The sequence below is a fragment of the Cryphonectria parasitica genome (assembly GCF_011745365.1).
Source record: "Cryphonectria parasitica EP155 unplaced genomic scaffold M406scaffold_4, whole genome shotgun sequence".
Lineage (NCBI taxonomy): Eukaryota > Fungi > Ascomycota > Sordariomycetes > Diaporthales > Cryphonectriaceae > Cryphonectria > Cryphonectria parasitica.
In genome coordinates this window covers 1,091,845-1,117,299 of record NW_024468912.1, presented here as the reverse complement: position 1 = coordinate 1,117,299, position 25,455 = coordinate 1,091,845, and the positions used below count along the sequence as shown (strand labels likewise).

The 25,455-nt window shown below is 51.1% G+C and overlaps 7 protein-coding genes across 7 annotated transcripts; 5 read left to right on the top strand and 2 right to left on the bottom strand.

The window, feature by feature from the left end:
• Positions 1-481: 481 nt before the first annotated feature.
• M406DRAFT_355963 (uncharacterized protein) lies at positions 482-1,166 on the bottom strand. Its single transcript, XM_040923308.1, has 3 exons — positions 994-1,166; positions 819-929; positions 482-742 (listed from the first exon to the last, which is right to left on the bottom strand). Exons 1-3 carry the CDS (start codon positions 1,141-1,143, stop codon positions 548-550), a joined length of 456 nt encoding a protein of 151 aa, XP_040776501.1. The 5' UTR covers positions 1,144-1,166; the 3' UTR covers positions 482-547.
• A 3,431-nt stretch (positions 1,167-4,597) lies between these two features.
• Positions 4,598-7,227, top strand: M406DRAFT_355961 (kinase-like protein). Its single transcript, XM_040923307.1, has 4 exons — positions 4,598-5,510; positions 5,576-6,337; positions 6,439-6,792; positions 6,859-7,227. Exons 1-3 carry the CDS (start codon positions 4,650-4,652, stop codon positions 6,778-6,780), a joined length of 1,965 nt encoding a protein of 654 aa, XP_040776500.1. The 5' UTR covers positions 4,598-4,649; the 3' UTR covers positions 6,781-6,792; positions 6,859-7,227.
• A 5,071-nt stretch (positions 7,228-12,298) lies between these two features.
• M406DRAFT_338975 (bifunctional 6-phosphofructo-2-kinase/fructose-2,6-bisphosphate 2-phosphatase) lies at positions 12,299-14,123 on the top strand (the record flags this gene model as incomplete). The annotated part of the gene is made up of 4 exons (XM_040921408.1): positions 12,299-12,407; positions 12,667-13,259; positions 13,351-13,464; positions 13,602-14,123. The coding sequence occupies 4 exons, from the start codon at positions 12,299-12,301 to the stop codon at positions 14,121-14,123; spliced, it is 1,338 nt and encodes a 445-aa protein (XP_040776499.1).
• An 865-nt stretch (positions 14,124-14,988) lies between these two features.
• Positions 14,989-17,169, top strand: M406DRAFT_78350 (uncharacterized protein). The gene is made up of 3 exons (XM_040925975.1): positions 14,989-16,053; positions 16,136-16,318; positions 16,409-17,169. Exons 1-3 carry the CDS (start codon positions 14,998-15,000, stop codon positions 16,904-16,906), a joined length of 1,737 nt encoding a protein of 578 aa, XP_040776498.1. The 5' UTR covers positions 14,989-14,997; the 3' UTR covers positions 16,907-17,169.
• A 7-nt stretch (positions 17,170-17,176) lies between these two features.
• Positions 17,177-18,541, bottom strand: M406DRAFT_289761 (uncharacterized protein; the record flags this gene model as incomplete). The annotated part of the gene is made up of 3 exons (XM_040918867.1): positions 17,177-17,920; positions 18,035-18,252; positions 18,345-18,541. The coding sequence occupies 3 exons, from the start codon at positions 18,539-18,541 to the stop codon at positions 17,547-17,549; spliced, it is 789 nt and encodes a 262-aa protein (XP_040776497.1). The 3' UTR covers positions 17,177-17,546.
• Positions 18,542-21,513: 2,972 nt separating this feature from the next.
• On the top strand, positions 21,514-23,581 carry M406DRAFT_355959 (NAD(P)-binding protein). The gene has a single exon (XM_040923306.1). It carries the CDS (start codon positions 21,561-21,563, stop codon positions 23,136-23,138), a length of 1,578 nt encoding a protein of 525 aa, XP_040776496.1. The 5' UTR covers positions 21,514-21,560; the 3' UTR covers positions 23,139-23,581.
• A 1,282-nt stretch (positions 23,582-24,863) lies between these two features.
• Positions 24,864-25,308, top strand: M406DRAFT_243963 (uncharacterized protein; the record flags this gene model as incomplete). The annotated part of the gene is made up of 2 exons (XM_040916238.1): positions 24,864-24,927; positions 25,067-25,308. Coding segments are annotated over 2 exons (306 nt in total), but the record flags the coding sequence as incomplete, so codon positions are not given.
• Positions 25,309-25,455: the final 147 nt, after the last annotated feature.

Sequence of the window (25,455 nt, the reverse complement as noted above, 5' to 3'; positions counted from 1 at the left end):
AATGACACTGTTCAGTCACCGCCAGCCACTCCAAACCAGGACTTCGGACACAACGAAAAGGTGGTGAAATTCGCACAGGAAGATACCAACAAGATTTCAGTTTCCACCGGTGCTCCCAAAAACAAGACTGCAAGCCCGGGGAGTGACGACACATTGGCAAAGCGGCAAGGTCATCCAGAGTTGCAACCCTCAACGCCAACTAACGAGCCTTTGGAGTTAATCCAACATCAGAGTAAGACGGCGGGCCTTCAACCTGTAGCCGAGGACTTGAGTCAGCAGCACTTAGAGACTAGGAGGAAAGAGACTCAGGACGATGGGAAAGACAGGCGGAAGTGGTGGCATATTTTCATTTGCGGGTTTTGTTCCCGGGCGTGAAACCCCACGCTACGCCCTTGTACGTGTGACTGTATGCTTGTGCCAGGTGGATGGATCTGACATGTTCGCTCATGATTCTGGGACCCACTCGTTTTGAGAGATATATATGCGCAGGGTTCGATTCTACTATATAATGCAAGACTACGTTGATGAAAAAGTACATGCCAGGCTCTCAAACGAGAGCCTTTTCTTCCTCTTGTTTCTTTGGGCCTGTTCGCCGCCATATATTAAAATAATACCATAAACCAATCGTAAGCACAGTGCATACGACAGTGACGGTAATATACACCCAGATATAAGATGACACCTGTACTTGGCTGCTTCCACTGTTGTTGAACCAACTGAAAAAGCTCATCGAGAACACGCTCTGCCAGTCAGAATGAGTAAGCACACCTGGTTTTGTTGGGATCTCATCAAGGAATATAGGGGACTGAGATGCTCACCGCAAAAAAAGTTCCCGGTAAGAAAATCATGGTGACAATGGCAATGGACCGCATGTGTTTGGAGTCCCGTCCAGTGGCTAACGCGATTTCGACATTGGTTTCGCCTTGTGCCTGAAGATAATACCGTCAGCGTTGTGTAATGAGAAACCTAAGATCTAAAGCATTTTGTTCCCACCCATTGAGTTGCCATGGCCATGCCGTCTAGCCGCATCGAACAGTCCCGGATCTTATCGTCGTATTCATCAATTATAGCTTGAAGGCGACCGATGATCTTCCGCCCTGCTCTGCGCATCCGTATGTTCGAAACCAAGCCTACTATGGACATACTTTGGTACTCAACCTTAGGTTTGTCTGCAATTTTCTCCGTGTCACTTCCACAAGCCAATTCGGAGTTCTGTATCGCCTCTTGTGAAGATGCGGCATAATGCGAGAGCGCCGGAGGGTCTGGTCCATACCGAGAATTTTCCAACTCTTCTGTTTGCTTCACCATCTTCATGAGCTGGTTTCTCCAGCTCACGAGGCCATTCCTCAAATATGCTGTGTCAAGGTAATCGTCCCTTTTCTCTTGTTGTTGTCGTGCTTTCTCCTCTTCGAGGCTTCGACCATTGTTGCTCGAGGAGTAGTCCAATTCAAAAATTCGATTTTCCAGTTTGTCTATCATCCTCTCCACTGTTGCAACGTGCCTACTGCGTTCCAGTTCGGCAAAGATTCCTGCAAGGACCATAGGATGCGAGGCTTCCGGGATTCTTGTTCGCGATAATCTGCGGATAATCTCTGCTTCAATCGAGATGGGACAGCCGAACAGAATCGCAAAGGTCAGTCCTTTGTGTGGGAAGTGGGTCATCGTCAAGGCTAGATCCAACTCCCAGGCATTCGTAGTGCGACTATGGTATACTGCAGCACCTTGTGAGCTTACATCGACTGATACAGGTTTCGAGCCATGCTCATTGTTGGGATGAGTTTTATTCTATAAACATTGAACATGGTGGCATCTCGTCCCTTACCTTCTGTCATGTGAGTCTCTCCATCATCAACTTCCATCTCGACCTCTGCAGAGAAGAAAGCGGGTATGTCGGCTCTGCTCACTACTGAGGAGATTGAGTGGTGCATATAGAGATTTCTGCTGATTCTCCGAAATGTAGAATCCGAGAACGGAAGAGTCCGTACGCTCCGCTGGCCATTACTAAGAACCGCCTGGGGAGATTTGTCTGCTAACGCCGCAAAAGTCAACGCCCTTTGACGACTTGTGCTGGGGGCAGATTTGTTATATTGGAATAGCCAGTCGGTTGAAGTAGTGTGCATGGGCACTGTGAACTCTGGTTCACCGACTCGTTTAGCCAGGCTTCATGCTGAGTCAATATAATCTCCTCTTGCAACGCGATTTAAGGCTCGGGATGTCCTACATCAAAACTAGTCCTGACGGGCAGTTTTCCCTGTCTATATGAGGGTAATCCTCCTACGCGACGTTCGTCAATGTACGTTCAAGTTTCGTATTTGATCAAGATCGTGAGCGGTGAGGGCCTTACCGATTCAAACCAACTCATCCACTCTTTATCTGATTTCAGAGAGCATATCAATGGGGTCTGTCCTGATGTCAAATAGTATTCTGGACCACATAGAGGATCGTATACGCACTTCGTCTCCGGATGTCAACTGGACAGTCGTCGTATACTTCTCTTCGTACCTCCATACTTTCTTGAAGTCTTCGTCGCTGATACCAACAGAGTCCTCGGCCCAATCCATGCTGAATGGTACCGGATATCGAACATACGCGTTGATCGTTTGTCTTGTGGCGACTTGACAAGGGCGTTGGCGTGTTGACGTAGGAGAAATCCTCGTTGGGACCGAGCTGCATACGAAATATTTGTCCCGTGCAGCTGACAAGCGCCACTGCCAATACCCGCTTATCGTACAGCCTCCAGTTGTTGACTAACCAAGCCTTCTATCTGCCTCAAGCTTAGCTTACTTTACAAAATGTATATATTACGACTTTCTTTTTATACATTTTTAACTATATTCCTAGAAAATTCTACTCAATTCCATCTTTCAGATCCCCTTCGACATCAGTCTTTCTTCCTAGCACGCTAGGGTAAGCTCCCGGGTGCCATTAACAAGTGCCGACGTATGGGCAAGCTAAACGATCGACTGACTCATGCTCACACAATTCATCTGCTGCTGTCCTGAACCAGAACTCAGGCGCGTCGCACACAAAGAACGGCTGCCAAAGCCATGGGCAACAACCCTCACGACCCAGGCATGCTATTGATAACAAGGACAGGAAATGAGGGCCACAAGAGCACAGAAACAGTGTGAAAGGCCTGTCTTACACCTACCCAGAGGGTACAAACTTGAGAAAAGAAGGGGAAAGATACCTTATGGCTGCTGTCAATATGGAAAATGAAACCCCGAAATGGATGGTACCCTTATAGTTACTGAGTACCCGGGACCCACTTTGATCCATGTCTTAGGACCACCACACTGACCACCACGACAAACTGTACAACTGGCGGTTCTGAGAACTAAAACTTGTGATTTCGAAAGAGGCTGTTCTTAATTAATTGCCACGTCTTTTCATATAACAGATTGGACAAAGCAATACCAGCTGTACGGATTGTGTGGGGCCGCTAGGCTTTGATTACACCTGTACATCTGTGGCATCGCCACGTACTCCCGCGCACCCCGAACTAAAAGCTCCGTAAATCTCCGTCCGTGGCGTAGGGTCAACGTCTCACCGCTATTTAAAATATATCTTTGAGGAGGTGCCTCTAATAAGGGTCAACTTAAATGGTCCGTTTTACTCTGGAATGATATGCCACCTTCGTCACATTCTTCCAGCCTGGAAGCGTTTCCGAATACCGAGGTCCGCTTGTCATATTAAACAGTATGGTTGTTTTAACGGTTCGAGCTACCTATACGGAGCAGGCCGCCTTGGAGGCCTTCTTTGGCGGCTTGTTCGGATATGGAAGGGCGTCAGTACTGGTAAAAGAAGCCTTCATATTCCCGACAAATACGAATGGGTTTCTGATTGCTAATCGTCTGGTTGGAAGTGGAAGCGGGGTCGTTTTCAATGCACCATCCCACGGAGCCTTAATCTTGTGAGTCCAGGTCGATTCCCGCCTCAGTGGCTGGCTGAGCTGACGCAATCAGGACGAACAAGACCAATTACACAACGCGATTCTGAAGGAGCATTACCAATAGCGCAAGGGATGTCGCTATCACAAAATCGCGATCGCCTTCTGAAGGTGTTCGGCATGGTCTTGGAACGACTTTATGATCATTGCACTCTAATGTTATAGACTTAGAATCGTGTCATATGTAATATAGTAATCAAGACATGTACGGGATACAACATTGCTTTGATAATGCAGACATAGCCCACGTATGGTATTTCTTGTCCGAATAGCCCCTCACTGCAAGAGGACTAATGACGCAGAAACTGGGACCAAAGCCTGGTACCAAGGTGTGGTACCCTGCATGCTGAGTCGGTGATAACAAATACGCGGCTGAAAGGTGATCGAAATGGAGATGGTGCTTAGCCTTTTTACACTTGTGCCCTTCACTGTAAGAACTAACCCGCATACGTATTGATGTCCCATCTTGCATACAGGTGCTTGGGAAGAAGGGTATGGTGGCTGACGGATGCTGCACAGGTGCTGCAGATGATGATGGCCTGACAAGTAGGCTGCAACAACTCTCCTTCATTTCGATTGCACTTGCCCTCCCCCTCCTCCCCGTTTCTATCCCTATTGCCACAATCACGTTCCTCTTCCATTCCCTCCCGCCATCACGTCTTCTCTTACCTCACCGCACTGTCATCAACATTAGATCGGAATGAACTTGTCGAAATTTCTTCACGACTGTGACAAACAAATTGCTTCAGGCTGGAACTTTATCATGTCCCAGCTTCCACAACGACAGCCTGACCACACTCCCTCTGAAGATCAACGTTCAATTCCAAAGATTTTTGTTCAAGCGCCCAGTCATGAGCGCAAGGAACATGTTGATCAAGAGCCAAAGAATATCACTACTTTGATCCCAAAGTTCACTACTTTGATCCCAAAGTACACCAAAGACATCGACCAGCCTCTAAACCAACAGCTACACCAGCATAAGGTCAAACATGCTCAGGAGTATATCCAGCCGTTTTGGCCGACCGCGATTTGGAAGGCACTCTTGACACAAGAAAGCATTCGTGATGAGCTCCTGAGATCTGGTGTTGGCAAACCGGTCGCAGACAATTTGTCAATGCAGATACTTCTTCCAGGTTGTAAGGCTCGCGTGTTGATCTTCACCATCCTCGTGCTGCTTGCAAAGTCGGCTAGTATTGAGCACGTGCTGGTTTGCAAAAAGGGAATCTGCGATAATCAATTGCCACTTGTCTTGAAAATCCATCAGGGCAAGTCAGTATTGATGCGTGAAATGGAACCGATAACTTGCTGTTTCGAAAACTGGGACACTTACATCCTCGAGGCCTTCTGCGACCACTACAGACGTCTCACAGTACCTGTTTTTGGTCTACGTGAGGGAAGCAACGAGATCAATCATCAGAAATTCGATCCAGGTGTAATACTACCGTGGTGCGAGGTAGATGAGAACGTCACACCGGTTCCTGCAATGTCTGGTGGATACGGCACCGTAACGAAAGTCCGAATTCATCCACTTTGCCACCAATTTCACGACGTACTAGAGTCGGTAAGAGATCCTTCTCCTTCAGATATCGTTCGGACGAAACTAAGCTAACGAAAGCTCTCGGCAAGATCAACGTTGCAGGCGGACTGTTCGCGGTCAAGAAACTGAAAACCCGGACTAAAGTTGACTTTGAACAGGAAGTCAATGCCCTCAAAAGGTTCAGCGGAAAGACTCACAGGCACCTCGTCACTCTTCTCGCAACGTTTGAACAGCGTGAACAATATCACATGATCTTCCCTTGGGCAGATTGCGACCTTGATCATTATTGGAGCAATGTTGAGCCGAACCCTGATTGGGGCGATGTTGACCTAATTCGATGGCTTTCGAAACAGTGCCTAGGGATTATGGAAGCTGTCAGCATAATCCACAACCCATCTCACCTTCAATCCGACAAGCGATTTGGCAGACATGGAGACATCAAGGCCGAGAACATCCTCTGGTACGGATCTGGACCTCGCAGTTCAACAAGAAACAACGATAGGGGGATTTTGGTGATTTCGGACCTTGGTCTCACAGCTATCAACAGTGACAAGAGCAAATCCATGCAGCCTAACACCGGGTTGAAAACGACGCCTTCCTATAGGCCACCCGAATGCGATATCAAAGGCGGTACGATATCCAGAGCTTTTGATATATGGACACTGGGGTGCTTATATCTAGAGCTTCTTTGCTGGTTGCTCAAAGGCTCCCAAGGAAAGAAAAAGTTTGACGGTGAACGCATGACCACCTTCATTTTTGGAACCAAGACAGACATCTTCTTCGATATTCAGCGCACAGTCCAATACAATAAGGAAGCATACGTCTTTACGATGAAGGAGGCAGTTACAAAGGTCAGTGTTCCGCTTCGTCTTATCAGTGATAACGACAGTTCCGTGTGACAGCTAGTCCAGATGATACGTACCTTGATGCATTGATTGACAATGACATGTAGAAAATAAGCGACCTTCATAGCGATGAAAATTGTACACTCTGGATGCATGACCTTCTGGATCTTGTCGAGGAGGGTATGCTTGTAGTCCTTTCCGAGGACCGTAAGCGAAAGACATCACACTCTCTACTAGAGATCCTACGAGAAATGGACCAAAAATGCCAATTCGACGAACACTATTGTCTCAGAAAAGCGCGCTACGCTAAGTTGAGGAGAGCCCCGGCAGGTACACTGGCGGAACTCAATGAAGAAGCCAAGAAGATGGTCAACGAGATGAAACCGGACTTGAAGGAGCACAAAAGAGATGGAAGAGAGCTGCACAAGTCAAAGAATGCTGGAGAATGAACAAGTCAGAATGTGAGTCAGAAGGCCCTCATTCGAGTTCAACTCCATACTAACATAGTAGAACACATTCTCGTACAGGCCGCGTGTATCATTGTCTAGAGTGCTGAGGGGCCCTGGTGTAATGTGTTTCTTACTGGGAATATGATATTCACATACATTTCCGTCCGAACACTGGCGATCCAGCTACCGGATATTAATGATAAGTTCTGTGATACAAAAGGATTCAGCGCATTGCCATTTGTAAACATAGATCACAGATAAGTCATAATTAATTATTGACTTTGAATTTTGAAAGAGTTGGAGCAGAGGGAATACATATAGTACATGATTGGACGTGAGCTGCAGAGTGTTTGCGGACCAGGAATCGAGGAACTTAACTTTATTATGAAGTAAAAGGAGTCGAAGTTTGGTGGCCAACATGTTGCTAGTTGCAATTTCCCCTCGTTTTGTATGCTGATGTAAAGCGCGGTAATAGAGTAGGCTCTTATTGTTATGTGAGAGGAAAGTGAGAGCATGTATTCTGTCGGCCACAAATACAGGACTCTATTGAGAGGCAAGAGATGTAGCAAAATAGATGGTGATCGGTATATTTACTAGTGTCGCAATGAGATTGTAGTGATTGATAGGTTATATTCTCCAAGTCTTGATTCAGACATGTTTTAGAATGCTCAATCTTTCCATCAGTGTCCTTGCCTCTGTGGGCCAGAGACGGGGAGGGGAAGGAGGTGTTTGGAGAATATAATTTGGAAAGTCTTTGGTCCAGCATTGAGACGAAGTAGGCAGTTAGGTGTAATATAATAGGGAAAATGAAATGGATTCAGGGCTGTTCAGGTCATGACTTGATGCGGGTGGTGACAGACTCTATTGGAAAATATTCATTCTTTGACCTCTGCTGGCAGTCTTTGAGCAACATACACCTGCAAGAGTCTGTTATTATACAGACATAATGACCATGAGGCCAAACCTGATTTTACATTCACAGCTGAGGCGTAGCTGAGAGTCAGAAGACTTGGCTACCGGCAGGCTACTGAATAATACCTGTGATGTGATCAAAGTGTGACTACAAGATCTCAGTGAATTGAAGCTGTGTATCATATGTGCTTGTGAGAGACTCGAGTTGGTTGAATGACTACAAATGAGGCCGAAAGCTGGGGCGACCGCAACTGTGCATGTGTAGACTCACCGTCTGAAAGCAACCACATCTGCCAGCGCATATAAACTTCTATAAAGCCCAGTTTTTCAAATGTAAATGTAAATAGAACCAATTTCTTGCTCTGAACCTTCTTTATCTTGGCAATGTGTTCTTCTCAACATCTGCTAGTTCGTCAGCATAACCGTCTCTCAGCAAAACCTTCTACGATATTTCACTGTCAGCTTTCTTGGCTCATCCTTTCTCTATCTTGCATCACATGCAGGAAAGCATAATCAATCATCACATCACGTCCTCAGCGAAGCTTCTGCCTTGCAACAACAACTGGAAGGCCCCCCTTTTCACGCGCTGGCTGATTCTTTCAGTGGGAGACTTTGCCCTGTCCTCAACAAGTAGCGAAAGCGCACCGCCAACTGCAGCATTGCATGGCTGGCTTTACCTTTCGTGCCTTGAGAAATCTTACGCATTAATAATATTGTCTTCAACTGGACTCTCCCATGCTCGCGACCTAGGTCGCACTTGGGATCTTCTCGAATCATCTTACGGCCAGCAGCCCCCTGCCCTTTGCAAACAAGACCTCGACAGCACATTCAGGAGCAGCCATCGCCATGTTTAGCACCCAGTTACCAGGTTTATCAGAAGATATTTCAGGGTGATTGCACTAGCCTTGTTTTGTTTGCAGTCATTGGCATCACATCCAGACCACAGTCCTCTCAGTCACGCATCATGTCAGTGTGTGGCGTTAGTATTCTTCCCCACAACCACTCATCCTCACTTACCTAGGCTACATATTTCTTCTGGTTTTCTGATGTGTTTCTCTGCACCTATCTCCATATTTTTGATCTTTACTTCACCTCATTCCATGCATGGATCTCTGCCCGCAGCGTGGTAGCACATGAACCATAAACCACCGAAAGACCATAAGACGCCATCTCGCTTATCATGGCTTATCTGTTAACCGCCCACTCGCGTCGCGGGAGCCTGCAGTCCAGATCTGAATCAGCAAAGCCCACGGAGTGTCTGGAGCAACTCTCATTCGCTTCCTGTCCACCATCACCTGCACTTGGTAAGCCCCCCATACCACTCAATTAATCACCACCCGTATAACTCGATAGTCACCATCACTGGACCCCTTATCACGTTGCAACTTCCCTTGCGCCCCCATCCCTTGCTAGATCATTGCTTCCCTTCCAAACTTCTCTCAGACATACAATTTTTTCTGCCATAGAAGAGGGACTTCTGAAACCAACAGGTGAGCGTTTTCCCCAACACTCGTCGGGTGCAAGCTCGTAGAGAAAGAACAAAAAAACAAAAAAAAGAAGACCCCGCGATCGGACATATCTACGACCATAGTGACTGACGATCGCCAGTACAACTCGCCGAGACCCGAAGATGAGGCACATCTCCCCAGGACCACCAACCCAGCCATCTCGACCGGGTCGAGAAAGAGCACATACCTGGTCCTTTAGCAAGGTACGTGAGAGAAAGAAAAGACTTCGTCTTCTTTCCTGTTCCATCTTCCACCTAAAAATTTACCCACCATCTGTGCCAAGTCATGGCTACAGTATAGCACGACTGGTGGCATGCACACAGTTGTCGCATGTCATTACAAGCCAAGTGGTCCATTCACCCGAGCGAGCCTGAGTATCGAGTTCGCTGCAGCCTCCAAGCCTTTCCTTTCCTTTTCTTTTCTTCTTTTCTTGCTTTCTCTTTTCCCCCATCTTCTGTATCACGCTCTCGCATTGGAGCGGCTGTGAGACAAGGATCAGATTCATAGCAAAAAGATTGAACGAGCAGGCGGTGAAGGAGGGTTTCCTGAAAGTGCGTCATCAGGGGTAGTGGACAGCGCCCAAGTGGGCTCTGGGTGATGGCCCGAGTGGGTCTTGGGTGGCAGTCGCCCCCGTGTCGAGAACGAATAAGAAACGGTGCACACAAACACGCTGCAGTGCCTTTGAGTGCCAGATTCCTCTCCAACAAAACTCCTTGGCAACACGAGAGCTATCTCGTGGGCCGTGGCAAATGAGCGCCCCCCTTCTCCCCCACGGCCTTGAGCAGGTCCCCGAGATGAAGGTCTCAAGCAGTGCCGCTATGGGAGGGGGTGAGCCAACCCGGATGGTCCATGTACCTTGTGACACCAGCAAGGGGGCGCAGTGCCTTTACCCACATGTGAAGAGGGTATCAGTGTGCCTGGGATATCGAATTCTGAAGGTCACCTGGTGCTGCAGCACGGTGTAAATGAGCCCCGATGGGAAGCGGGCGTCGAGAGTATGGGGAGACAGTTGCAGGAAACCCCATCTTTTGATCCTGGGGAAGGCCAAAGAGTGAGGAGAATGACAAGATGGTGGAAAGAAAAATCTGGAGAAAGGATGGGGAGAAAACATACGATGATAAAAGGCCTGCTGATCGGAGAGGTACGGGATGCCCACCCAGTGACCAGATTCTGGGGATATGGGGAGATGGGCCGACCGCATAGCCGCGCCACAGCCGTGTCCCGTGTCCCGTGGATACTTTTTGCTGCGACTCGGCTGCGGTACTACCACCTTGACCACACCTGAACCTTGGTAGTCATGTGAAAGTTGTCACCTGCATATGAGAGAGAGAAAAGCTGCTGAGCTGAGACGGTTGTGGTCACCTCAAAAGTGCTATTTGCATCCGAGACATGGCGGCTGGCTGAAGCTGATGCTTGGCCTTGATCCTCGGCCCAACCTGTCACAACATGAGGATGACATGGATGGCCAAGAAGGGGAAGCAAAGAAAAAAGGGATCAAGAAACGCCAGAAAAAAAAGCCGCATCTGTGCACCATGCTGCCCGCCAAAATTGAAAGAGGCACCCAAACAAATGGAGGGCAAGAAAAAGAAAAGGAAAAAGAAAATAAAAACTGAGTGGGAATAAAAAGGTGGAAAGACGAAAAAAAAGCCAATTCTCTGGCTGAAAGTTGGATACGTCAGTTCACAGCAAAGTCCGGCAAAGTACATGGCCAACCCCTGAATTGACCAGAGTCAAGCAGACAGGGTCCCTGTTCCAGAAGCATCAGGTTCTGCAGCCCAGGTGGATTACAGTGGGGTTTCCTGCCTTGCAATGCGGGGTGAACCGGGTGGAGGAAGCATCTACAGGCGGGCCCAGGTTCCGGGTCAGCCAGGCAGGGGACGCTAGTGCTAAGCTTTTCACACGAGGTTCATCATCTCAGGGCCAATGCTTCCAGGGGATGCTAGGAAGTCCCCTAGCAGAGCCTAGGTATTGATCTCCCTGAGAACAAGGCCCAACCAACACCACCACCACCACCACCAACGGCGCGGGAGACAGGAATAGCCGGTCGAAGAAGAGCATCTTGGAACCAATTTTTGTTCCTGAGAATTCCGATCAGGAGCTTTTGGTACCACGGTACCTGGGCACACACACACACACACACACACACACACACACACACACACACACACAGACACATGCCTTCACATCCTGGGGGAGGAAAGAGACAAAGCTCTCGTCATTATCTGAACTGCATTGATTGTTGGAATCACTCAAGCTCACGCTCACCGTCTGTTCCGCCAGCGCACCCCGCTCCCTCTTTCCCTCCTTCTCTCCTGCTGTCATAATCACAAGCTAGTCCTCTTTTCTTTTCCTCTTGCTCTTACTTTTTTATTCTCTTTCTCTTTTCTTTTCTTCTTTTAATACCTCCCTGCTTTCTGTCTCCTCCGAACTTTTCCTTTTTATACAAAATTTCAACAACGAGGACAGCCTTGGTGGCTTTTTCTTCTTCCACCTACGTTTTCCCAGGCGTCTACCACAGTACATCGATCAACCCTTGGCCACAAGTCTCCGTTACTGCCCTCCCTTGTCCGTCGATCAAGCATCAGCCCTGTGGCTTTTCAGGCCGTCTTTTCCCTACTCTCGCATTGTTCCCTCTACAAGTACCAAAAAAAGAGTTCCACCCGCCCGTTGCTGCGAGGAGACAACCGCAAGAAGGGCAGGCGCAGACCCCACCACACCCGATACATCATAACGCAGTCCCGAGTACTTTGGTGTCAAAGTCCCTTTTCTTGCCGCCATTGGGCTTGCGATTGCGTAGCTACAGTAGTAGCCGCAAACACCCCTCCTGCATGCATCTTTTCTCCAACTTTACAAAATCCATCCTCGCTCCATAGCTGCAGCTCGAAAACGCACGCGATCATACCAATCACCAAGCTCACCCTGCAAATCCCGATCTTTTGTCTTATTTGTTTTCTGAAAAACCGCATACCTCAAACATTGTTCTGCGCGCGCACGCACGAGTCCATCTCGCGTCCTTCTCAGCTTCCCTCCGCCAGCCTCTCTATGATTTCGCAATATTCTCGGCATCCAGCTGTCTATTCCACAATCCGCGGCCAGTCATGGCTCCTGCGAAGGCTAATGGGATAGGCGTCCAGGTGGAGGACACGCGTATCTGCGTGGTCATGGTGGGCTTGCCAGCCCGAGGTAAAAGCTACATTGCACAAAAGGGTAAATAGTTCTCCCCCTCCTTCGTATCACTGTGCTGCCCCATTTTCCTCTCTCCTGTGTGTCGTCATCCTGTCTTGCTCCCGCAACCCATGCCTTGATTTCGTTGCAATTGACGCCGTTTTTGTCTGGTGATATTGTATAGCACACCAATCCGCTGAGACACCCCCAACCCTCCACCACTGTTCTGTCTGCCCGGGCGACGGAAGCTGTGAAGACCTAGCTTTGGACACGAGCAATCTAACACCCGTCGCTGCTGCAGCCCAGAGATACCTCCAATGGCTTTCCATACCCTCTCAGACCTTCAACGTCGGCAGCTACCGTCGCAAGGCCGCAGCCCAACCCACCGCCGACTTCTTCGATACAACCAACGTGGAGGGTGAGCGGCAGAGGAAGGCGGCCGCTGAGGCGGCGGTGGCCGACATGTTGAGGTGGTTCAAGACCGAGAACGGCGTCGTGGCCATACTGGATGCCACCAACTCGACCAAGGAGCGGCGCAAGTGGATCCTCGAGATCTGTTCAAAGGCCGGCATCGAGGTCATCTATGTCGAGTCCAAGTGCGATGACGAGAACCTGATCATGGCAAATATAAGAGACGTTAAGACCACAAGCCCGGACTACAAGGGCCAGGACCCAGAGCAGGCCGCGCTCGACTTCCGCAACCGCATTCGAAACTACGAAAAGATATACAAGTCCGTCAACGAGGATGGTGACGAGGAGCATCTCACCTATCTGAAGATCATGGATGTCGGCAAACAGGTCATCATCAACCGTATCCAGGACTACCTGCAGAGCCGGGTCGTCTACTACCTCATGAACCTGCACATCAGACCCCGGTCTGTATGGCTGTCACGGGTGCGTTTTCTCTGTTTTTTTGGTCGTTCCCTACAGGTCTACAGCTGAGGGGTTTTGTCTTGGCATTACTAACGTGGTTCCATTCTCCCAGCACGGCGAGTCCATGTACAACCTGGATGGGCGAATTGGAGGCGATGCGCTGCTGTCACCCCGCGGGGAACAGTACGCACGCAAGCTTCCTGAATTGGTCCGCGAATCAGTGGGTGTAAGTAACTACTCTTTCTTCTTCCCTTTCTTGTCATTCCATAAACAATGAAAAGAAAGGTAAAATGAAGAACGGAAGAAAATACTCCCTATTGCCTTGATTCCCTTTGGTGCACGTTGCTCACACCATGCCCACAGGATGATCGTCCCCTCACGGTCTGGACGTCCACATTGAAGCGGACCATCGCCACCGCGCGATTTCTGCCCAAGCACTACAATCAGCTGCAGTGGAAAGCTCTCGACGAGCTGGACGCAGGTGCATGCGACGGCATGACCTACCAGCAGATCAAGGATCAGTTCCCGGAGGACTTTGAGGCACGTGACGAGGACAAGTACAACTACCGATACCGCGGCGGCGAGTCCTACCGCGACGTGGTGATCCGGCTGGAGCCTATCATCATGGAGCTGGAAAGGTCCGAAGACATCCTGATTGTGACACACCAGGCGGTGCTGCGGTGCATCTACGCGTACTTTATGAAGCGCGACCAGGCTAAGAGCCCGTGGATGCACGTGCCCCTACACACGCTGATCAAGCTGACCCCCCGGGCATACGGCACAGACGAGCAGAGGTGGGACGCTAAGATCGCTGCCGTCAGTACGTGGCGCGGCAAGGGCAGCACGGCCAAGCACGAGGATCCTATCCCCTCGGCACTGCAATGAGTTTTATGATCTTGTCTTGCGTGGGGACCTCGATCATGCATGCACTTGGTCCCCCGCCCTGGGTTCTGCGAGCATTGTTATGTTTATATTTCATATAAAAGGGAAAGGGGGATTACACTGTTATATCACCCGCACATTACATAGGAGTTTCGAAACGGTCAGCAGCAGCATTGATTTGCAACTCATTGGACCAGGGGGTTATGAATGAAAAAAAGAAAAATCAACCCAAAAGAACGGCTTTATGCACATGTACACTTCCTACCTAATCAAGATACCATAAATGACAGGGCCATCTTGCCAGAGGCAGGCTGAGTGCCATCGTACAGAGATTCAAATGTCGACCGATACATACTATGAGGCGGACTGAAGTACCTAAAGTACATCCGTTGATTACCAGATGTGAGCGTCGAATGACAGTACTGAGGGTGCATCGAGAGTCAGAATCATCAACCCCGATTCCTTCCAAGTGCAATCATCGTAGAAAATTCCCAACAAAAGACCAGTATGCATTTCCCAATTGCGATACTAAAACATAACAACTCTGCCCGGAGTGGTGGAAAAGAAGATTGAATTCTGTAAAGTCGATATAGCAGTCTTAAATCGATCAGGGTTAGCGGGACAGTATACGTACTAACCTGTACATACTACGACCCCTGAGTAAGTCCAGTCCCTGTTCGTAGTAGTGGCCCCGCGGCTATCTTATCAGCACACCCCCGAAAAAAAGTTGGGTCGGCCGCCTTTTTTTTCCCCCCATGTTCTTCTTCTCGCCATCTTGTTTCAATTGCACCTCCGTCGCGCAACAGTCTTGAACGTGGTCGCCAGGTCACAACTACCGCCCAAATCGCACCGAGCCACTCCGAGATACCCTTTCACAATGGCGTCCGACCCTAGCAAGAAGAGGAAGTTGAAGGACGCCTCCAAGGACACGACGGAGAGGCGGTCCAAGAAGTCTAAGAAGACCAAGGTCGTCGAGGAGCCTGAGCCAGAGGTCGAGGATGTCGTCCAGGAGGACGGCGAGGAAGAGGAACAGCAGGAAGATGTAGCACCGCCTGCTGAGCACGAACAAGAGGATGGCTCCGACGCAGACGAAAACGAAGAAGCCTCGCCGCCCGAGGCAGCCAAGGCCGACCTCCCGCAGTCCCACCTCTCCCTCCCCCAGGCGGCCGGTACCGAAGTGAGCTCCTTCCACGAGCTGGGCCTCTCCGAGAAAACGATCAAGGCGATCGATGAGATGGGATTCAAGACCATGACGGAGATTCAGAAGCGTGGCATCCCGCCTCTGCTCACGGGCAAGGACGTGTTGGGCGCGGCCAAGACGGGCAGCGGCAAGACGCTCGCGTTCCTGATCCCGGCCATCGAGATGTTGCACGCACTCAAGTTCAAGCCGCGCAATGGCACGGGCGTCATCGTGGTGTCGCCTACGCGCGAGCTCGCCCTGCAGATCTTCAGTGTCGCCCGCGACCTGCTCAAGCACCACAGCCAGACGTACGGCATCGTCATTGGCGGCGCCAACAGGCGGGCAGAGGCAGACAAGTTGTCCAAGGGCGTCAACCTGATCATCGCCACGCCCGGAAGGCTGCTGGACCACCTGCAGAATACGCCGTTTGTGTTCAAGAACCTCAAGAGCCTGATCATCGACGAGGCCGACCGGATTCTTGAGATTGGGTTCGAGGACGAGATGCGCCAGATCATCAAGATCCTGCCCAAGGACGATAGGCAGACAATGCTGTTCAGTGCCACACAGACGACCAAGGTGGAGGACCTCGCGAGGATCTCCCTGCGGCCGGGTCCTCTGTATATCAACGTCGACGAGGAGAAGCAGTTCTCGACGGTCGAGGGCGTCGAGCAGGGGTACTGTCTTGTGGATGCGGACAAGCGGTTCCTGCTGCTGTTCAGCTTCTTGAAGAAGATGGCCAAGAAGAAGATTATTGTGAGTTCTATGAATGGCAGGCCGTGAAGGTGAATTTCATCAAAAAGTCTCGAGAATCCGCAAGGCTAACCTACGGAAATAGGTGTTCTTTTCGAGTTGTAACTCGGTCAAGTACTTCAGCGAGCTTCTCAACTTTATCGACCTTCCTGTCCTCCATCTGCACGGCAAGATGAAGCAGCAGGCCCGGACCAACACTTTCTTTGAGTTCTGCAACGCCAAGCAGGGCACACTCATCTGCACGGATGTGGCAGCCCGAGGCCTCGACGTAAGTCCATCTCGTTCCTCCCTTTATCCTTCTCTCATCTGTTCTAGGATTAGAGGAATGATTTATCATCATACTAATTTTTCTATGTAGATCCCGGCAGTAGACTGGATCGTTCAGTTCGATCCCCCAGATGACCCGCGCGACTACATCCACCGCGTAGGCCGGACAGCCCGTGGCTCCAACACCAAGGGTCGGTCCCTCATGTTCCTGCAGCCTTCCGAGGTCGGCTTCCTCTCGCACCTCAAGGCGGCGCGCGTTCCCGTGGTCGAGTTCGAGTTTCCTTCCTCCAAGATCTTCAACATCCAGTCCCAGCTCGAGAAGCTCATCGGCAAGAACTACTACCTCAACCAGTCCGCCAAGGACGGCTACCGCTCCTACCTGCACGCCTACGCGAGCCACTCCCTGCGGAGTGTCTTTGACGTGCACAAGCTGGACCTCGTCAAGGTCGCCAAGAGCTTCGGCTTTGCCACCCCGCCGCGCGTGGACATTCAGCTGGGCGCGAGCATGTCCAAGGACAAGAAGGTGCAGAGCCGGAGGCCATACGGCAGCCAGCCTGCGCAGAAGAGGAATGGCTTCAGGAAACACTAATATTGAGTCCGTTTCCTTCCTCCCATCTCTATGGGTGGAGGGTCATGCATGCAAGTATGCAAAGTGAGGAAGAGCATCTGGCGCGGACTTTCGGCGTTTAGGTATGGTATGATTTTGGAGAGGCATGCATGCATAGCATGGCCTTGCCTTGACAAGAAATAAAGGCGTTGGGCATTCAAAACCTAGGGCACCTCATCACATCATTTGAAGGTATCGATTTGATATGAGAGCGTCTGTAGCAAGACCTGAATTGGAAAACTTTCAAAAGATGGAAAAAAGATGGACACGCTTCGGTCTCTGGTTGAGTGTGATTCAGCTGGAAAAGAGCAATACTTTCAGCGCGCGTAACTTTCTTCGAGCGAATTATATCGGTCCCGCTTTCGCAACTCCCCAAACGCCTTTGGACGCCTCCCAATACCCGAGCAATGTGGCCGGGGACAAACATGAGGGATCACATTACCGTCCAGAATTATGGCCGAGCGACACAACAAGACCACAGATTATTTGGCATTTCGTTGCGCTGTCTTCGATGTCAAACATCATCACATGATCATCGCCATCTTCTTCGAATCATCGTCAGGACTCGCAAAAGAAAGAATAGACCAAGATCCGCGCCCACATAGACAAGTCCCAGCCCCGCTCATTTCAGCACGGCGATCAGTAGCACCAGTATAACAATAAGCACAATAATAGCAATCATCTGCTTGCTCTCGCCCGCGCTCCGAGCAATGCGGCCCACGGACCGTCGGGCGCGGTCCAGCCGGCCCTGGTGGCGGTCGACGAGCGCCTCCTGGTCGTCGAGCATGGCGACCTGGTCGTCGAGCTCGTCGCCGATCTGCATGCTCAGCTCGCGCTGGCGCGAGATGGACTCGCCCAGCCGGTCGAGCTGCTCGTCCTGCTCGGCCAGGATCTGCGAGTGGTACGCGTGGATCTGGCGGTTGTCGAGGTCCGCGGCCTGGTCGCGGTAGCCGGCGGGGGCGTCTGGGTCGTCGCGGTAGGGCTGGCCGAAGAGGGCTGCCGCGTTGGCGTCGTAGTCGTCGTCGTTGCCTGCGGGAGAGGAGGAGGCGGCGGTGGAGGGGTCGGTGAAGCGGACGGACTTGTTGCCGCTGCTGGTGCCGCCTGGTGCACCGCGGAGGGATGTCTTGGCCGGCGTGCTCTTGGAGGTCGATGGAGAGGTGGAGGTGGTGCTCTCGGCGTGCGCAAAGTCTTCGGCTAGCGAGGGGTCGTTGGGATGCGTGAGGGTCGCGGCTGTGCCGGGGGAGGAGAAGCCGTGGAACTGCGAGGTGAGATCGTCGAACTGCTTCTGTAGGCTAGGCAGGGAGTCGGAGAGTGTCGCGATCTTGTCTCTGCAGTTTGTAGATCTTGTTAGCCAAAAGCTGTGGAGGGAATTGATGATTGTGCCACGGCATGTGTTTTATGAGGGGAAAGATGATCGTACGTGTCCTCGCCTGCCTCCTCCAGCCGCTTCTGCTCCGCCTGCAGAGCCTCCAGCCCATCTCGAAATTGCTCTAGAGATCGTGATATGTGCCCGTCCTGCGAGTCGCTGTGGAGGTTCAGTGCCTGCGCCCTCTTGCGCTCCAGCAGCGACAGTTTGATGTGGTCCGCGAGGAGGAACAGGGCGTTTGGGTTCGACATGATTGGCTAAGCAAAACAGGAGAGTATAGCAGGGCTCGAGGGGGAGAAAGAATGGAGCAAGGACGATGTCCTCGCGTGTGTGTGTGTGAAATCAACAGCGACTCGCGATTCAAGCCAATCTGTGGTCGCACGAGGTTTCGAGATCGATAAGAAGGAGGAGGGTCTGGTAGAGTGACGTTGGTCTGTCGCGTGGTGGAGTTCTTGCGGCAGGGCGGCTGAGGGAAACGGCCGAGTCCCCCCACTTTGCTGTGCGGTAGGGGTGTATGCTTAGGGTGTTGTTATACTGTAGTGCCTTTAGTGGCGTAGAGCCCGGCACGCCTTAGATGGTAGTGGATAGTTACTTAAGTCGTAGGCTCCTTAACCCAAGCACCCGCCCCTTAGACAGCCATTTTCCATCCCGTCTCTCACCCGAAACATTTCTCTTCATATCCTCGACAGCATCATAAGTTCCTCCTCGCTCTCAAACGTACCCCTCGACCGCAAGCAAAGGCCCAAAATGACAACCTGCGCTGGTCAGTCTTGTGTGACCGTTCATCAAAGAGACGCCTAGCCGTCTTTCCGTCCTTGTCTTTGCGGTACAGATCCACTCCTGGCAAGCCATGCTCTTCTGGGATGCGCATCGTCACTCCAGCTACACACCACGCTGCCCCGTGCAGGATGGTGTTTCCCCAGACATCGATCACCAATTATTTCCCCCATGCTTCAGAAGGACACGAAAGACAGCCCTGGGCAAAGACAGCCATGGCTGTGAAAATGTATCGCTGTACCAAGTGGCGTCTCACCTTTCCTCGTGCAGAGCTCCATGTCCGCTTCCCGCCTGATGAGCAGCTCCAGGACGGCGGTCATGCCGTGACCTGCAGTGTACATCAGAGCTGTCTCACCGTATAAGGACTGTAGGTCATCTCATCATTCATAAATGGCTCCGTGTTCTAGCAGTGCCTAGATGCCAAGTGTTGAAGACGACCTGGCGCATCATAATGATGGGCGGCAGCTCCCCACTATTAGACTACAAGTATTACGCCAAGAAGTCGCAGATCAGCAATGAAGAATGGCTTCGTAATGATTTACAAAGTTTACATTCTTATATTGAACAGTCTAGTGCTCTTGATGCCGACCTGCTCGTGTTCAGTCGTGGCCAAGTGAGCCTCAACAACGATAAAGTTCAAGGTCATGTTGAAGAAGTCAAGATCAAATACACAATGCTTCTATGGTATGTCATTGGCTTACGGGCAAACTCCTTGGAGACCCGAATATGCGACACATATTCCGGATTCGTAGAAGAAACGCCTTCAAAGACGTTCCCATCTCAGCCTTCCACATTGGCTCCAAATATCCCCACAGCATCATTCTTGCAATTTGCCCTGGTAAAGATAGGCCGTAGCATGGTAACATGAAGGCCCCGCGGGGAGGGGGGGATCCCCGGATTGACATGGGTATGAAAATAGCATGGACTTCAATCTCTTTACATGACAAGTAAAGAGAAGGCCATTTAACTCGGTATTCGACGGCTGAAGTATGTCAATATCTCAGCCATCGAGCTCGGGGAGAATTGATGTCTTGTGACGAAACCTCGTCTTGGATTAAGGTTTCTGGGCATTTATGTTGTCACAACGTGATTCAGAAGCGCTAGTCAGTCCAGTCGGTTTGATCAATCTCCAATCATTCCACGCGTGTCAAAAGCCCCAAGATAAGAAAGGTAACAAAAGGCTCTGAGAGGGTGACCATGTCTTGACGACTCAATCGCTGGCTGGCATAAGCTACATTAAAAAAAAAAAAATCAAATGCTTTTTGAGCAGTTCGTAAAAACTCTCGGCACCAATTCTGTCCGAAACGATGTACATAGGTACCAACAATCGTCTCTGATACTCGGTCCAGGTCAGTAGGTTCGGCAAAAGTTGCTTTGCAAAATTGCATAGAATCCTGCAAAAACCAAGATCATGCCCGCCCCATCATCCGCTGACGAATTGAGGTGCATAATGGCGGTTTCTTTGCTTACATGTACAAAATGAGATGACATCCGAGGGAGAGATAATATACAGGACGGAACACGTTCGTCAGAGAGAGGGTCAGCGCCGTCAGCGACGTGGCAAAAGAAGTGTGCGGTCACCGCTGGGGCGTGCGTGGGGATTTGACGTATTTAAGAAGAAGAAAAGGGCGATGATTTTCGTAGGCCTTGCGAGCAAATAGGGTGGGATCTACAATAGGAGGATGACGCCAGTCCGTACGAGAAAAAGGAGGATGGACGCTTTGTTCTTTCCCTTATTTTTTTTTTCTTCTACTTTTTTTCTGTCTCAGCCTTTTGGCTCTTGCCGCCTAGCTGCTGAGTAAGGCAAGGCCGGGGACGCCGTTGGGCTAGAATCATGCCCTTTCTGTTCTCGGCCCCTTCCTCCAGAGGCCCCTTCCCATAATAATCAAGACATGGCCGTGCTTCCTGGGCCGGACTACAACCACCCTACACAGTACCGGGTCACAGTGCTCCGTCGAGTCAGGCCAGGGTGCTTTGTTCTAGGTAAGCGAAAGCCTCTACGCCATGCCGCAGGTGGTGCTTGGAGCGCGAATCGATGGAAAAAGGAAAATAAAAAAATAATAATAAAAAACCCCGTATTGATCAATTTCGCCCCCCCTTGAGTCGGGATGACATCAAAGCCTCTTCCAACCCAGCCTGACAAGACTCTGTCGTTCGACGAGACCCACAAAAGACTCCTGGAAAAAAAAAGAGTAACCCTGCGCGGTGTACGGTGGGCCGCTGCCCTGCTGAATGTTATGAATACGTAGGGCGTTACATGTTGTCTCTGGCGGTATATGTTCAGTGCTCACCTTCATCTCTCCTAGAGCTGGACTTTTGTTGATCAAGCGTAGCTTCACTCACGTCTCTCACGTTCCCTCTTCTCCCTTACACAGACACACACACTCTCTCTCTCTCATCAAGACACAGTCCCCTCTTCTCTTCCTCCCTCTCTCACACACTAAACCATCCTCGCACATCAAATCCTGCACATTCTACACACAAACACACACAATGGCGTCGATGGCACAAACCGCCACACGCGCGGTTCGTGATGGCATCTCCAGGGCCACGTCCAGCGCCATTAGGCTCAACAACCAGAACCTTGCCACCATCAGGCAGCAAGGAGCCTCTCACAACACCAAGCCCTCAGCAGTGCCGGGCTACGACAGGAAGAACCTGAAGGAGGGCATCGTTCACATTGGCGTGGGCGGCTTCCACAGGGCACACCTGGCAGCCTACGTGGACGGGCTGATGAACAAGGGTGGCGCGCGCGACTGGGCCATCTGCGGCGTGGGCCTGCAGCCTTTTGACGCGGCGATGCGTGATGCGCTGGTGCCACAGGATTGCCTGTACACGCTGATTGAGCGAGCGGCCAAGGGAAGCAGCGCGAGCGTGCTGGGCAGCATCACTTCGTTCCTGTATGCGCCCGATGATCCCACGGCGGTCATCAACAAGATGGCCGACCGCGACACGCGCATTGTGTCCATGACCATCACCGAGAGCGGCTACTACTACAACGAGAACACTCACCAGCTGCTGGTCGAGCATCCCGACATTGCCGAGGACCTCAAGGGCGACCTGACGCGGCCCAAGACCACCTTTGGCTACCTGTACGCCTCTCTGGCGCAGCGCTACGAGTCTGGCCTGCTCCCTTTCACCGTGCTGTCTTGTGACAACATGCAAAAGAACGGCACTATCACGGGCAACATGCTCAAGACCTTTGCGCGCCATCGCAGCCCCAAGGTCGCCGAGTGGATCGGCGAGCATGGCGCGTTCCCCAACAGCATGGTGGACCGCATCACGCCTCGCACGCTGGACAACGATAAGGCCAGCCTGGCCGAGACCTTCGGCATCCAGGACTCGTGGCCCGTCGTCACGGAGCCTTTCAACCAGTGGGTTGTTGAGGACCACTTCGCCCAGGGCCGCCCTCATTTTGAGGACGTCGGCGTGCAGGTCGTCAAGGATGTCGAGGACGTCGAGCGCTTCGAGTGCCACAAGCTGCGCCTGCTCAACGCCAGCCACACGGCCATGTCCTACATGGCCTTCCTGGGCGGGTTCCAGTACGTGCACGAGGTCATCGAGCACCCTCTCTTCAGCAAGTTCATCTACAACATGATGCACCAGGAGGTCCGCCCCCTGCTGCCCGAGATCCCAGGAGTCGATCTCGACGCCTACTGCGACAAGCTGATTGAGCGCTTTTCCAACCCGACCATCATGGACCAGATCACCCGCCTCACCCTCAACGGCTCCGGCAAGCTGCCGCAGTTCATCATGCCCTCCATCGCCGAGCAGATCATGAACAAGACACACAACCTGAAGCGCCTGTCCCTCGTCGTTGCCAGCTGGTTCCGTTACCTGCACGGCGTGGACGAGCACGGCAAGCCCTACGCCATCGACGACCCCAGGGCCGACGAGCTCAAGGCCAAGGCCCTCGAGGGTGGCGACAGGGTCTACCCGCTCATGGCTGTCCGGGATCTGTTTGGTGACGATCTGCGTGAGGACAAGATCTTCATGGACGAGCTGCAAAACGCCCTCGAGAGCCTGCACCGCGAGGGTGCCATGGCCACACTGGCCAAGTATGTGGACTAAAAAAAAAAAAAAAAACCCCCCACCACCAAAAACCGACGATTTTTCTCCACTAGATTGGGGCCGGTGTGCCTGTAACTTTTTTTTGGATGAAGGTGTTTTAGGAGTTGTTCTACAATGCGAGAACTGGTGTGTGTTATGATGTGTGTCTGGGAAATGAATTCTTCAGGGTCGGTCATCTTGGATAGAACGTTTTCAAGGCTATATTTTAAACAAAGAAGCGAAAACACTAGGGAAAGATATCAGGGTTTAGATGATATTCTGGATCCTAAGGGCGTCGTGGAAGCGATATCTTGGGCGCGGTTCAACGAGAGAGATGTTGTTACCGGCTCTATTACGGACGGGAGGTTTACCCACCGTGTACACTGAGACGTTACTGGGTAGAAGAGAAGGAGAAGTGTATAGAGAGAATATATTTCCAGCCAACTGAAAGGCGACTTTCTCATACCAGAATTTTCTCACTCACTTGACTCTTGTGCATTTACCCCAACGGCTTGAATATCGTGAGGCCCCTCCATGGATCATTCAATGTCACATCTCACGAAACATTCCAAGAATTGCCGGATTCAGCATGGTCTGACGAATGTGGTGTCGGATGAACTTGATGCGAGAATCTGATACCCTTCCGTAAGGGTGGAGGCGATCATCAATGGGGGTTAGAAGAAAAGAGTACCAAACTCCAAGGTCGAGAGAAGTGGAAAATCGAATCTATGACCCAAAGAAGAGAAAAAGAGACGGAAGATCATATAACTTTAATTCTGCACATCATGTTCGTCCTACAATGTTCATCAAATAGTGGGCTGCGGAGCTGTAATGGCAGCCACTGGCCCTGGATGGTCTCTCAATGATAGGAAGTGAGTGGGTGAGGGTTAAGTGGTGGGCTCCATGTACCATAGTAGAGACCTCATTCGCAAAATAGATTTCATGTGACCATGCACACCCGCTGTTTGCCAGTTCGGCCCGCAGAGCCTCAACTCTATTTTAGCCATGTTTTCTGTGGCGGTTAGAATTGGGTGGATAGAAGAACCGTGAGCCTTGGAAAGGGGGATATCAGACAACAGAGTCTTACCCCCCCCTTACGCCAAGGTATCATATCGGCAGGCCAAGCTGTGGACCTTGTTCAGGATTTTCAATCTCGTCTCAAGTATCCCGGATCTTCGTCCCCGTTCCGTCCCATGTTTGCTGTTCTTCTTATTCTTTTTCCTTGGGCCGACCCCGCTGCTGTGCAAGGGGGGAAGGGTTGACTTTAGCCGAAGGGGGTGTACCTCGCACAGCAGCCGTCTGATCTCGTCGATCATGACATGGGAATATCTTCATGGCGGCTAGATGCAGTAATGCCGTGGAAAAGGATATGGATTCATGTGGTGGTGGTTAGTATTGAGACAGTGAGGTGAAGAGGTAATAAATAAAGGGGCAGTGCAGTTCCATCTTCTGGCCTGCTTTCTATGTTTCTCTCACCATTAGTCCATAACGTCTGTCACTCATCTTTCATTCTTTTTCTTACTTCTCAACACTCATTCTACAAATCAAATCCAAGTTCTGTGAACTGGTCCATTCCTTTACCAAAGTCAACCCAAGTGAAAAAGACAATAAATTCAATTACATTACAACTTCTTCACTATGCAGACCCAGATCCTCCTCCTCGCCGCCCTGGCCGTCCTGTCCGACGCCGTCATCATCGTCCTCCCTCGCGCCACCAACTCCTCTACCTCTACCACCACTTCTCTCGCCGGCGCTGACTTTGGCTCTTGCACCCCAACCATGGATTTCCAGTTTGGCCGTGCCCAGTTCAGTAAGTAGACTTGTCTCATTCCGTCCAACCTCCCTCCCTCCCCCTCCTTTTCCTTTCCCCTTTCCAGAGAATATGTCGTTCCACGAACCCACCGTTGTCTTTCTTTTCCTCTTCCTAACACATATCTTTTCTTGTCCAGACCGCAAAGCCACCGAGGGAACCTTCTTCCCCACCGACGCCACCCTCGTCGCCAACAGCGGCCAGAGCGACGCTCTCAACCCCAACATCATCACCAACTTCATCTGCGACCAGCTCACCAACGTCTGCAACGCCAACGACGCCGCCAAGACGGCCTGTGCGAGCGCGCAGGCGCAGGTGCAGAGCCTGGGCACCAAGGACGCCAGCACGGCGACCGCGTTCAATTCGGCACTGGGGTTCTGAGAAGACGATGATTTTTTTTGGAGGGAGGGAAAGGAAAGGAGGAGTGGATGAATGATTGAGAGAAAAAGTAAATCAGCAAGGAAGGGGATAGATGGAGGGAGATGTTCTTGGGAGACGGAGACGACTTGGACTGGAATCCGAGGGACG

Excerpts from the sequence above, each read along its gene's own strand:
- M406DRAFT_355959 (XM_040923306.1), top strand. The coding sequence starts at position 21,561 with ATGGCGTCGATGGCACAAACCGCCACACGCGCGGTTCGTGATGGCATC.
- M406DRAFT_78350 (XM_040925975.1), top strand. The coding sequence starts at position 14,998 with ATGGCGTCCGACCCTAGCAAGAAGAGGAAGTTGAAGGACGCCTCCAAG. Across the intron at positions 16,054-16,135 it reads TGGCCAAGAAGAAGATTATT|GTGTTCTTTTCGAGTTGTAA; the intron begins GTGAGTTCTATG and ends CTACGGAAATAG. Across the intron at positions 16,319-16,408 it reads TGGCAGCCCGAGGCCTCGAC|ATCCCGGCAGTAGACTGGAT; the intron begins GTAAGTCCATCT and ends TTTTCTATGTAG.
- M406DRAFT_355961 (XM_040923307.1), top strand. The coding sequence starts at position 4,650 with ATGAACTTGTCGAAATTTCTTCACGACTGTGACAAACAAATTGCTTCA. Across the intron at positions 5,511-5,575 it reads TTCACGACGTACTAGAGTCG|ATCAACGTTGCAGGCGGACT; the intron begins GTAAGAGATCCT and ends GCTCTCGGCAAG. Across the intron at positions 6,338-6,438 it reads TGAAGGAGGCAGTTACAAAG|AAAATAAGCGACCTTCATAG; the intron begins GTCAGTGTTCCG and ends AATGACATGTAG.
- M406DRAFT_355963 (XM_040923308.1), bottom strand. The coding sequence starts at position 1,143 with ATGTCCATAGTAGGCTTGGTTTCGAACATACGGATGCGCAGAGCAGGG. Across the intron at positions 930-993 it reads TGGCCATGGCAACTCAATGG|GCACAAGGCGAAACCAATGT; the intron begins GTGGGAACAAAA and ends TATTATCTTCAG. Across the intron at positions 743-818 it reads TACCGGGAACTTTTTTTGCG|AGCGTGTTCTCGATGAGCTT; the intron begins GTGAGCATCTCA and ends TCTGACTGGCAG.